General features: G+C 39.4%; 1 protein-coding gene across 1 annotated transcript; it reads left to right on the plus strand.

Moving 5' to 3' along the window:
• ZBTB33 (zinc finger and BTB domain containing 33) lies at positions 1-7,903 on the plus strand. The gene is made up of 2 exons (XM_061178052.1): positions 1-323; positions 4,768-7,903. Exon 2 carries the CDS (start codon positions 4,770-4,772, stop codon positions 6,786-6,788), a length of 2,019 nt encoding a protein of 672 aa, XP_061034035.1. The 5' UTR covers positions 1-323; positions 4,768-4,769; the 3' UTR covers positions 6,789-7,903.
• Positions 7,904-11,539: the final 3,636 nt, after the last annotated feature.

The raw sequence follows: 11,539 nt of genomic DNA on the forward strand, positions 1-11,539 counted from the left end.
GCGGAAGGAGCCGAAGGCGGAGTGGGGCGCCGAAGCGGGGCGGCCTAGCGCTCGGGCCCCTCCGGAAAGAGCCGAACCGCACTCGGAAGAGGAGGGCGCCTTTGCCTTCGGCGCCTGGCCCCCGCGCGGTGCCCTCTGTCGGCGGCTTGGGGCAGCTGTGGCAGCGGTGGCGGCGGGAGGCGGTAGCCGCGTCGACGTCGACCAAGACTGGAGCGACGTTTAAAGAAGGAGCCGAGTCGCCGCGGAGTCCGGCTTCTGGTTGTTGGAGGACTCCCACCCTTCCGCGCGGCCCGACGACGAGAAGCTGCGGCGCCGGGAAGCAGGTGAGGAGCCGGCCGCGACCCGGGAGGGGGCGAGGGATCGCGCCTGCTTCCTCCGTCCCTGGGCCGCGCCTGCCTTCGCTTTCTCCTCACTTGAACCAGGAAGCGGCGGAGACGGAGTCTCCGCTCCTCCGGCCCTTTCTTTGTGTGGGCCCGGGAGCGAAGGAGGGGACGAACCGGGAGGGCCGCGGCGCGGTCCCCTCCGCCGTCAGGGGCCGAGGGGCTGCCGGCGCCCGGGGTAGGCCCGGAGCGTGGGGAGCCCACCGCGGAGAACCACTCGGCGTTTTCCTCGCCCCTCTGCCTGCCTTTTTGCGCCTCTTTTCCCCTCCTAGCCCTTACTTTGATTTAGAGCTTTTCGGCCTGGCCCATCCTCCCCTTCCGTCCCCTTCCCAGGGCATAACAATGCCGCCTGCTTGGCCTCATCCCCTCCCAACACCCCACCCTCCGGTTCGCCACCTTCTACTTTCCCCGGCTCGCCTCGCCTTACTACCCCCGCCCTGACTGTGCTGGCTGGACCTCCATCTGTATTTGCGTGAAGCTGCTTTTCCGCGTGAATCGGGGTTAAAAACCTCGGTTGCAGCCGGCCGGGTGCGAATGGGAAGAGGGGGTGGAGGGAGGAAGATGGGGTTCAGCTGCCGCAGGGAGCCGCGTGTCGGTTGTTTCAGTCTCGCGGGTGGTGTTTCTCTTTTCCACCTTCACCTGCCCTCGGTCAAGGATTTGTCTCACAGGAATGAGGAACGGCTTTTCCACAGTCGGGTCGCAAATCTTGGTTGGGGTGGGTTCAGACCGATTTGTGCTGTTCCTGGATCCACCTTAACAGGGAAGAGGAGGAAACCTAAACAACAAAATGAAACCAAGTCCCGGTGTCACCTGGACACGTACCTTTAAATAATTCCCCCATTGGGAACACCCATTTGCAAACGACAAAAATAGTGGGACCGTATTCAGAAAACCTATCTATCCACTGAAAAGGGACTTGTGTCGAAATCCCCATATTTCGGAAGCCCAGGTTGCTGGCTCGCTGTCCAAAGGTCACCCTTTCTGATGAATGCCTTTATGGTAACCTGGAATTCCTTGGTACCGTTAACAAGCAATGCCTTATAACATGATGTTTTAAATCCTTGATTTCTAGACTTTTCTCCTATTTTTTGTTTTTAAGCTATTATTTTGAAAAATTTAGAAGATATTTGAGACGCCCTGTCTTCCACGTGTATATAACTTAAGAACTGTGACAGTGGTACTATTTTGGTAACTCTAAAGAGAAAGAATATTAGCAATAAAAAGTGTTTCTTTACCAAAAGTACTTATCAACTAATTTTTCCCCCGCTTATCTATTTTATTTTATTTTATTTTATTATTTTTTAATATCTTTATTGGAGTATAATTGCTTTACAATGTTTAGTTTCTGCTGTACAGCAAAGTGAATCAGCTATACATATACATATGTTCCCATATCTCCTCCCTCTTGTGTCTCCTTCCCATCCTCCCTATCCCACCCCTCTAGTTGGTCACAAAGCACCGAGCTGATCTCCCTGTGCTATGCAGCTGCTTCCCACTAGCTAGCTATTTTACGTTTGGTAGTGTATATATGTCCATGCCACTCTCTCACTTCGTCCCAGCTTAACCTTCCCTCTCCCTGTGTCCTCAAGTCCCTTCTCTACGTCTGCGTCTTTATTCCTGTCCTGCCCCTAGATTCATCAGAACCATTTTTTTTAAAGATTCCATATATATGTGTTAGCATACGGTATTTGTTTTTCCCGTTCTGACTTACTTCACTCAGTATGACAGACTCTAGGTCCATCCACCTCACTACAAATAAGTCAATTTGTTTCTTTTTATGGCTGAGTAATATTCCATTGTATATATGTGCCACATCTTCTTAATCCATTCATTTGTCGATGGACACTTAGGTTGCTTCCATGTCCTGGCTATTGTAAATAGAGGTGCAATGAACATTGTGGTACATGACTCTTTTTGAATTATGGTTTTCTCAGGTCAACTAATTTTTAATTATATATACATGTATTTATTTATTTATCTATTTATTTATTTAAATTCCATGTCATTGTTACTGGATATATCTTCTGCAAAGTGCCAAAAATTGTTTTGGGGGTGGTACACAGCAATACTAGTTATTGACCGTCCCCCTCCCCTTTTTTCTAGAGTGATGTCTGCTCTGTTCCAGTAAGTTTATATCTTCATTGTCACTAGTTCATTTGGTGTGAAGAAAGTTCTCATATCAATGCTCATGATTCTTTACCAACAAAATTAAATGTTTCGTGTTTTCATGCAAATGAGCTTTAAGAAATGGTAAACTTTTCTTTTCCTTTGTTTTATTTTTTCACAACAGCATCTGTTGACTTCATTTGGCACTCTGTTTAACATTCCGCCTCTGGAGATTGTAAGGGTAGGCAGGTGAGGGGAAGTGGCAAGGGGAAGAAGAAAGAGGAGAGGGTAAGAAAGGTGTTTCATAGTTTATCCAGATGAGGCATCCCAATCAAAATAAGAATAGAAAAATAATAGAGGTAATAATTGCCAGTGTTTATAAATGCTGATTTAGTCACTGGCTGCAGGGAATAGCTGTTGAATATGTTCTTAAAGATAAGTTAAAATTTAGGAAGACTACATATTTTGGACTCAGTGTTGCACGCACCAAGCTTTTCTGACATTCAAAACATTCATTTACAGGTGAAGTAACTTTTATGTGTTCATGATAAGATTTTTCTTAAAGTTTTAAGACAGTTAAAAATTAACTCTTCCCCCTAAATGTCTTTCTTATTTTCCAATCATATTTTAAAGAGCAGAAAGACAATGTTGGGTTCTTAATCACAAACAACCCCTAGGTTGGGGGAGCATGAAATTGTCCCTTGAGAAAAATTGCTGAACCCCATGCAGTGCAAGTTTTTCTTTCATAGAGTCAGGTGGCAGAGTCCGTATGGTACAACCAAGTCTTTCTATGTAAGGATTCTGTTCCCCTTTCAGTCACTGGCTCATTGCAGCAGCATCCTCTTGGAAGCCAATCTTGTTCACTTAGAATCACTCTTTGAAACGCTTCACAATCTCAAAGAGAATCAGTTTTGTTTTTTCTTTAAAAGAGAATCAGCCAGTTTTTTTTAAAAAAAGTAAACTCTGTATTGAAATGTAAGTTACATACAGAAATGTGCCCAAATCGTGAGTTTGTAGTTTGATATATTTTTACAAAGTGAACACACCTGTATAACCAGAAAACAGAGCAAGGAGCAGAGCATCACCTGAACTCCACAAAGCTTCCTCTGTCACTTCTGTCCCTGTCCCCGAAAGGGCAACCACTATGTGGACTTCTAACACCAGGGATTAATTTTGTCTGTTTTTGAACTTTATATAAATGGGATAATATAGTATAAAAACTTTCGTTTCCAGCTTCCTTCAAGTAATATTCTGTTTGTAAGACTCAACCAAGAACAACAGAATTTTGAGGCTAAGTTACATGAGCGGTGATGTCTGGTCTATAATTGTTTTTTTGGGGTGTTTTTTGCCTGATTTTGACAAGTATTTATGAAAAGCCAAAACCAAAACTCTCAGCCTTTATTGGTGGAAGTTTAGCAAACTAGTGCAGATAATCTTGAATGGAATACTTGGAGGAAGTAGAAACCACCACGTCAAATTACTTCAGAAACATTCAAAAGGCCAGGTCCAAGAGAATAACGGAAAGCACTCACACAATTTCAAGTTTGACACAGTGTATTCCTAGTCATGGCAATACAGTGACTCCCTGATTTAAAAACTTTGCAAAATTCTTCTGAGCTTCTTAAATTCCCTGCAACTTAGAGACACTATATAAATATTCACAGGATTTTCCAAAGCAAAAATTGCTGCTTTTCTTGGCTCCCGACAAGCAAACCAGCAAGAGACTCTACTGGAACAAGATGCAAAGCACAATCATATTGAATTTGAACATCAGTTTTAAAACCGATTCTTTATAATTTCTGGAGCTAGTAATCAGAGAGGCAGCATATTAATGAGACTATGCCAGATAGTTTAGCTCTTCCACTTGGAATTTGCTTCTGCTTTTAAAAATAAAAATAACCTGTAATACAAAAAAAAAATTAACTCTTAACTCTTCTTGAGGAGAAAATCCAAAATTGGAACTAAGAAAATTAATTTTAGTCTTTAAAAATAGCTTAGTGGTGATGCACGTATCTAAGATTCAAAGGAAGAGATTAATGTTCAAATCTGTAGATCAATTTAAAACTTGCTTGTCTCTTCTCAGGGGAAGGTCATGAGATTTGACATGTGGTCCAAAAACCAGCCTGTAAGAATAATTTATATAAAAACCAAAAAGTTGTGCCAAACTTTGGGTAAAACTCCAATAAACTAGTTAATGATGCTGTAGCTGAAATTCTGAATGATGAAGTGCTTTTGTCTTTCTTTCCTAATCTCCCATCCTCCCCCTCCCTTTCTCTTACAGGCATGGAGAGTAGAAAACTGATTTCTGCTACAGACATTCAATACTCTGGCAGTCTGCTGAACTCCTTGAATGAGCAACGCGGCCATGGACTCTTCTGTGATGTTACCGTTATTGTGGAAGACCGAAAATTCCGAGCCCACAGGAACATCCTTTCAGCTTCTAGTACTTACTTCCATCAGCTCTTCTCAGTTGCTGGGCAAGTTGTTGAACTGAGCTTTATAAGAGCAGAGATCTTTGCAGAAATTCTCAATTATATCTATAGTTCTAAAATTGTTCGTGTTAGATCAGATTTACTTGATGAGTTAATTAAATCAGGGCAGTTATTAGGAGTTAAATTTATAGCAGAGCTTGGTGTCCCGTTGTCACAGGTTAAAAGCATCTCAGGTACAGCTCAGGATGGTAATGCAGAAACCTTACCTCCTGGTTCTAGTGACAAGAACCTTGAAATACAAAAATCAAAAGATGAAGCCCAAGAAAATGGGGCCACTATAATGCCAATTATAACAGAGTCTTTTTCCTTATCTGCTGAAGATTATGAGATGAAAAAGATCATTGTTACCGATTCAGATGATGACGACGATGACGTCATTTTCTGCTCTGAGATTCTGCCTGCAAAGGAGACTTTGCCGAGTACCAATACAGTGGCAGAGGTCCAGCCTAACCCAGGCTCTGTTGCTATTTCAGATGTTGCACCTTGTGCGAGCAATAGCTCTCCCCCTTTAACAAATATCACACCTACTCAGAAACTTCCTACTTCTGTGAATCAGGCAACTCTGAACCAAACACAAGGAAGTGAAAAATTGTTGGTATCTTCGGCCCCAACACATCTGACTCCCAACATCATTTTGTTAAATCAGGCATCACTTACTACACCACCAAATGTCAGTTCTTCACTTCCAAATCATATGTCTCCTTCAATCAATGTACTTGTGCAGAATCAGCAGCCACCAAACAGTGCTGTTTTAACAGGAAACAAGGCCAATGAAGAGGAGGAGGAGGAAATTATAGATGATGATGATGACACTATTAGCTCCAGTCCAGACTCGGCGGTCAGTAATACATCTTTGGTCCCACAGGCTGAGATCCCCCCAAATACCGCTTTTGATGGATCGTTGATACAGAAGATGCAGATTCCTACACTTCTGCAAGAGCCACTTTCTAATTCTTTAAAAATTTCAGATATAATTACTAGAAACACTAATGATCCAGGTTTAGGATCAAAACATCTAATGGAGGGTCAGAAGATTATTACTTTAGATACAGCTACTGAAATTGAAGGCTTGTCGACGGGTTGCAAGGTTTATGCAAATATTGGTGAAGATACTTATGATATAGTGATCCCTGTCAAAGATGACCCTGACGAAGGGGAGGCCAGACTTGAGAATGAGATACCAAAAACATCTAGCAGTGAGACGGCAAATAAACGTATGAAGGTAAAACATGATGATCACTATGAGTTAATTGTAGATGGAAGGGTCTATTATATCTGTATTGTATGCAAAAGGTCATATGTCTGTCTGACAAGCTTGCGGAGACATTTTAACATTCATTCTTGGGAGAAGAAGTATCCTTGCCGTTACTGTGAGAAGGTATTTCCTCTTGCAGAATATCGCACAAAGCATGAAATTCATCACACAGGGGAGAGAAGGTATCAGTGTTTGGCCTGTGGCAAGTCTTTCATCAACTATCAGTTTATGTCTTCACACATAAAGTCAGTTCATAGTCAAGATCCTTCTGGAGACTCAAAGCTTTATCGTTTACATCCATGCAGGTCTTTACAGATCAGACAATATGCATACCTTTCTGATAAGTCAGGCACCATGCCTGTCATGAAGGATGATGGTATTGGGTATAAGGTTGATGCTGGGAAAGAACCTCCAGTAGGGACCACATCTACTCCTCAGAACAAGCCAATGACCTGGGAAGATATTTTTATTCAGCAGGAAAATGATTCAATTTTTAAACAGAATGTAACAGATGGCAGTACTGAGTTTGAATTTATAATACCAGAATCTTATTGAACTCCTTTGAAATATCAGAAAGTTTTGGTTTGGATTAAGGGTCAGGGCTTTCAGAAGACCTGTAAAACAAAGGTGAAGACAAGTTGATTTGATCTGCCATGTCATCTGAAGGTAGTCTAGTTGGATTATTTGTTGATAATTTTTTAGAAGCAAATTATTCTGAAAGTTTGAATAGAGATTGAGAAGTTTTTCCCCCCAAGTATCCATTTTTATAGTTAGCTTTCAGCACATTTAAAAGAGGCAAAAAGAAAAAAAAAGCTTGGAGAGATAGTTTCCTGAATAGAATTTGAAGCAGTCTGAATGTTCTTTGAAAATAACTGGAGTTATTAGCATACCCTAGTATATCTTGCAACTTTCCCCTTCCGTGTTAGCACTTTACTGATTAATTCTCAATTTTCTTATTATTGAGACTATAAATGTGTCGTGTCTTGTATATGGCATAAAAAGTAAACAAGAACTTCTAAAGTTGTCCTGGAAATTTTCAGAATAAGTCTCTGCTTGGTTGTGTATTCTGCTAACCCAAATGGATAGCAACCTCCTGCCCCTCGTGAAAATGGCCGTGCAGACAAATCTCTCGTTTGAAGAATGAAGTAGTTTTAGCTAATTAGAATTAAACCTTGCTTTTATTGCCATAGTCTGGAAAAGACCTGTGGCTGGACTACTGTATATACCTTTGCAATGTGGTTTCCGTGGGCAAAAATACTAAAGGAAAACAAATCTCTGTAGTGCAGACAGGAAGAGGTGAAATGTTCTATCGCATTTGTTTTGAATTCTGCACTCTTATATGATAGCGACAGAGAATGGAAATAAATGGAGATTTCCTTTTTGCTTGTTATGGTTAAAAATATTCCCATGACATTTTTCAAATTTTGAATCTGAAAGCCACCAAATTAATCTTTATGTATAAATCTTTATAAATGACAAATTTCATAAATGAGACGCCTATATATTTTGGGCGGGAGGCTACTGGCATATATTTTTAAATGTTCATATTACTTAGAATCTCTAATAGGAAGTTTTTATTTGACATAGTTGAATCAGTGATCTAGTATTTTCCTTTCAGCAAGACCTTTTAGGTTTTTACTCCTTCTAAAATAAGTTCCATTCCATCTGCAAATTGCTGCAGTATTATAGCAATCAGAAGGTATACGTGGAAGTTAAATAGGCTTGTTGATTCCCATTTATCTTGAGAACAATAAATACCACCTTTCTCCCTTTTAAAATGACACATATTTAAACACTTAGAAAATAAAGTCAAAACTTATTGAAGTGCTAGTACTAAAAGGGAAGCAGGTTGGAACAAATATATAGCCTAGCATTTATAACAGGATTGACTTGTCGAACTTCTGTAAATGACTTTTTGCAAAGGAAAAGAATTAATAGATACTGAAAATGATTGTTGTGCATAGTTATTAGTCATTTGTAACCTTGCTTAAGTATTTCTTAATTCAACATAGATATTTTCTTTCTCCCTAACCACGTATTTTTGAAAATAGTCTATTTCTTGACTTTGAACTTAAAGCTTTAATCATAATTTCTCATGTATACGTCATTCTTCTGACAGTAATCTAGATTTGAAGATAATGGTTTCATTGTTTCTTAAGATGGTAGCTGAGGGTATCAGGCATCAGTATTTGCAGTAATATGAGAAGAAAGAAAAATAATATACTCCTTTGCTTTACCAAGGATTAGAATGATGTGCATCTTTCTGTTTTCTGTTCTGTGAGTTGAGACCTTAAGACCATTTTGTAAACTAATCCTTGGAAATTTTTAAATTACCTTACAACTTAAGAGTCTGATCTCTGGAATTGCAGTATCTGTTTCCTTTCTGTGTAGGTACTGATAACATTACTCTTTGACTATAGGGTACACTCTGAAATATTTTCAGTGGAAATTTGTTTGTTTCATTAATGCTGTTTTACCAGTTAGACATAATTCTTCTACAAGTGTGAATGATACTGATACCAGCAGAGCTTCCAGTCCTTTCAGACTTAACTGCTAGGTAAATTAGTTTGTCATAATAAAACTTGGTGGTTTCTACAAGGCCATTATGACAAACCAGGAGTTAATTCTATAATGGAAAACTATCCATTCTTAATTATCTGGATATAATTATTTGCTGCTGCTGTGCTCTATGTAAATTCTGAGGGTGAAATTTCAACTTTGCCTACTGAAGGTATCTTCTAGAGTTTTTTGGGAGGAGGAAAACTGGAAAAATCACTTTAAATTGTATTTTTGCCAGAAGACTTTTACTTGCATGTATGTCAGGGTCTTCTGTTTTTCTACAGGTCTCTATATCCAAAGTTCAGAATTCATGCGGAATACTCCTTTGGGATTAAAACCGTTCACCCCCAGTATTTATGGGGTTGGCAATCTGTGGCAAGAGGCTGTTCCAAGCTTGTCATGGGGTGTTCCTATTTTATACTTAGTTTTCTGGCAGTTGAACTTCCTTTTTTTCCTTTCAAGTTGGCTTCAAATTTGCTCCTGTGCTAAATTACCTATAAATATTCTGGATAGGAACTTTGAAATAGCAATTTGTTAAAAGAGATGACAGAAAATGAAAGTGCTCAAACTAAGCAAAGATTTTTAAATGTTGTAGCAATCTTGCAAGATTCACTTTAGAATAAATCTTAAATGATTATCATTTTGGTGGTAATGATCCTCCCCCCACACAACCACTATGAGGAATTGATGCTGGGTTTTTCCCGTTGTACCAAAAAGATAAAACAAATGGTAAAAATGATGAAGGTATTTTGTATTGTCAAGGCGTGCATATTCTAAAGAATTAAATACTAATTCAGCAGCACTGGCTTTCTCATCTCTGTCAATCATATGAAACCTTGTTCATTTCCATCCAATACTGTAATGTTCATACTTGTTCACTCTTCTCTGTCATGACTTTAAGTTCTACTTTTCATTAACCGTTACCTGATATTAGTTCGTAGAGCTTCTTATGGCAAAAATAAAATGTTTTAATTCTGATTTTTGAGTGCATTTTTTACAAGATGATCTTTCAGAAATTATATATCTTATGTTCTGTTGTTTTTCAGTTTTTGTAGCAGGAGACTGGAACTGTATTTCTGATGACAGCATGACAGAATTTCCCATTAGGTTTTTTTTTTTTTTTTAACTTTGGGTTTATTTATTTATTTTATTTTTGGCTGTGTTGGGTCTTCGTTTCTGTGCGAGGGCTTTCTCTAGTTGCGGCAAGTGGGGGCCACTCTTCATTGCGGTGCGCGGGCCTCTCATGTTGCGGAGCACAGGCTCCAGACGCGCAGGCTCAGCAATTGTGGCTCACGGGCCTAGTTGCTCCGCGGCATGTGGGATCCTCCCAGACCAGGGCTCGAACCCGTGTCCCCTGCACTGGCAGGCAGATTCTCAACCACTGCGCCACCAGGGAAGCCCCCATTAGGTTTTATATGTTGGTTAATCACATGCCCATTGTATCTTGAACCATAATAGTCAAAAGTGAGTCAGCTGCTGTCAGTTGCTTTAGAGTGTTTGTGATACTTCTGTTGATTCCATGAAGACACATGTAAGTTGATAAGGAGGAGGATAGTTTTATTAATTTGAAACATCACAAAAGCAGTCTGGGTTTCCAACATGGCAGTGATACAGATTTTAAGCAACATCCAGTTATACAGGTTCTGGATTAATATTTTAATGTTTCATGCCCAGTTCAATACTTTAAAGCAGAATTAGGAATAAAGCGGTAAATATTACAAAATGCAGTCAAGGTATATTTTGGAAATACAAATTCCTTCATTACAGCAAATGTTTTTGCAAAAGAGTAAAGCAGCAAATATTAACTTTTCTAAGGTAACATGCACTTTTTATAGTTCAATGTGATAAAAAAACAAGCTGCTCAAATTAAGTGTTACAAAATCTATACTGTTTGTTTCAAGTTATTTTGTAAAGTAAGAAAAATACATAGAAATGAGTCATAGAATCTTAACACTTTAAGAAATGTGATAAATGTAGGCTATACTATGTAATGGTGCCTTTAAAAAAATTAAATACCCATACACGTTCACTAAAGCAAAATGTAAAGTGTAAACAGCAAGAAATTTCATTCAGTATTACAAGTTGATATTTGTATAGTAAGTCAATTGGTTATTAGTCCCTTTTTGAAATCCAATAGAATTTTAATATGCTCAGAACTGTAGAAAATAATAGTAACTTTATATAACGCAAAAGGATTATAGTTGTTCAGATTTGAAATCCGGATGAGACATCAGTCGTGATGCCGAAAGTTAAACTGAATGTTTTGCAAACATTTACTGTGAACAATGAGCACACTGGTTGTACCTTGGTAACTCTTGATGGCTGGGTGTCTACAAGGTAGATGGGAGCACCAGCATTTGCCTGCTACCTCTAATCCATGAAGTTGGGAGGTAGCGAAATTGGCTGGAAATTTTTCCTGTATGTGTTCTGTGTTTGCAGAACTGTCTAATTAGGTACCCTCCTGTAGCCCTGTATTTTTATGTTGTACAAGTGTAGGATTATCAATCTTCCTTTAAATCAATCGATTCTCAGGTTAACATAAGATCACGATGAAAGTGTTCATTCTGAAGTGAAGGCATGGTGCCGAAGTGTTAAATTCATCAGATTGAGGTTTAAAGCTGTGTATAATTAAAAGAACTGTACAAATACCTACCACAATGTGCCAGATGGATTTTAAATCTACGATAACACTTAAGAATTTGTCAAGTTGGCTACATTTGAGGTATTGCAGACAAAGCGGCATTGTA

This window comes from Eubalaena glacialis, chromosome X, assembly GCF_028564815.1.
Source record: "Eubalaena glacialis isolate mEubGla1 chromosome X, mEubGla1.1.hap2.+ XY, whole genome shotgun sequence".
Classification (NCBI taxonomy): Eukaryota; Metazoa; Chordata; class Mammalia; order Artiodactyla; family Balaenidae; genus Eubalaena; species Eubalaena glacialis.

Bases quoted from the DNA above. Each gene is read 5' to 3' on its own strand.
- ZBTB33 (XM_061178052.1), top strand. From the start codon at position 4,770: ATGGAGAGTAGAAAACTGATTTCTGCTACAGACATTCAATACTCTGGC.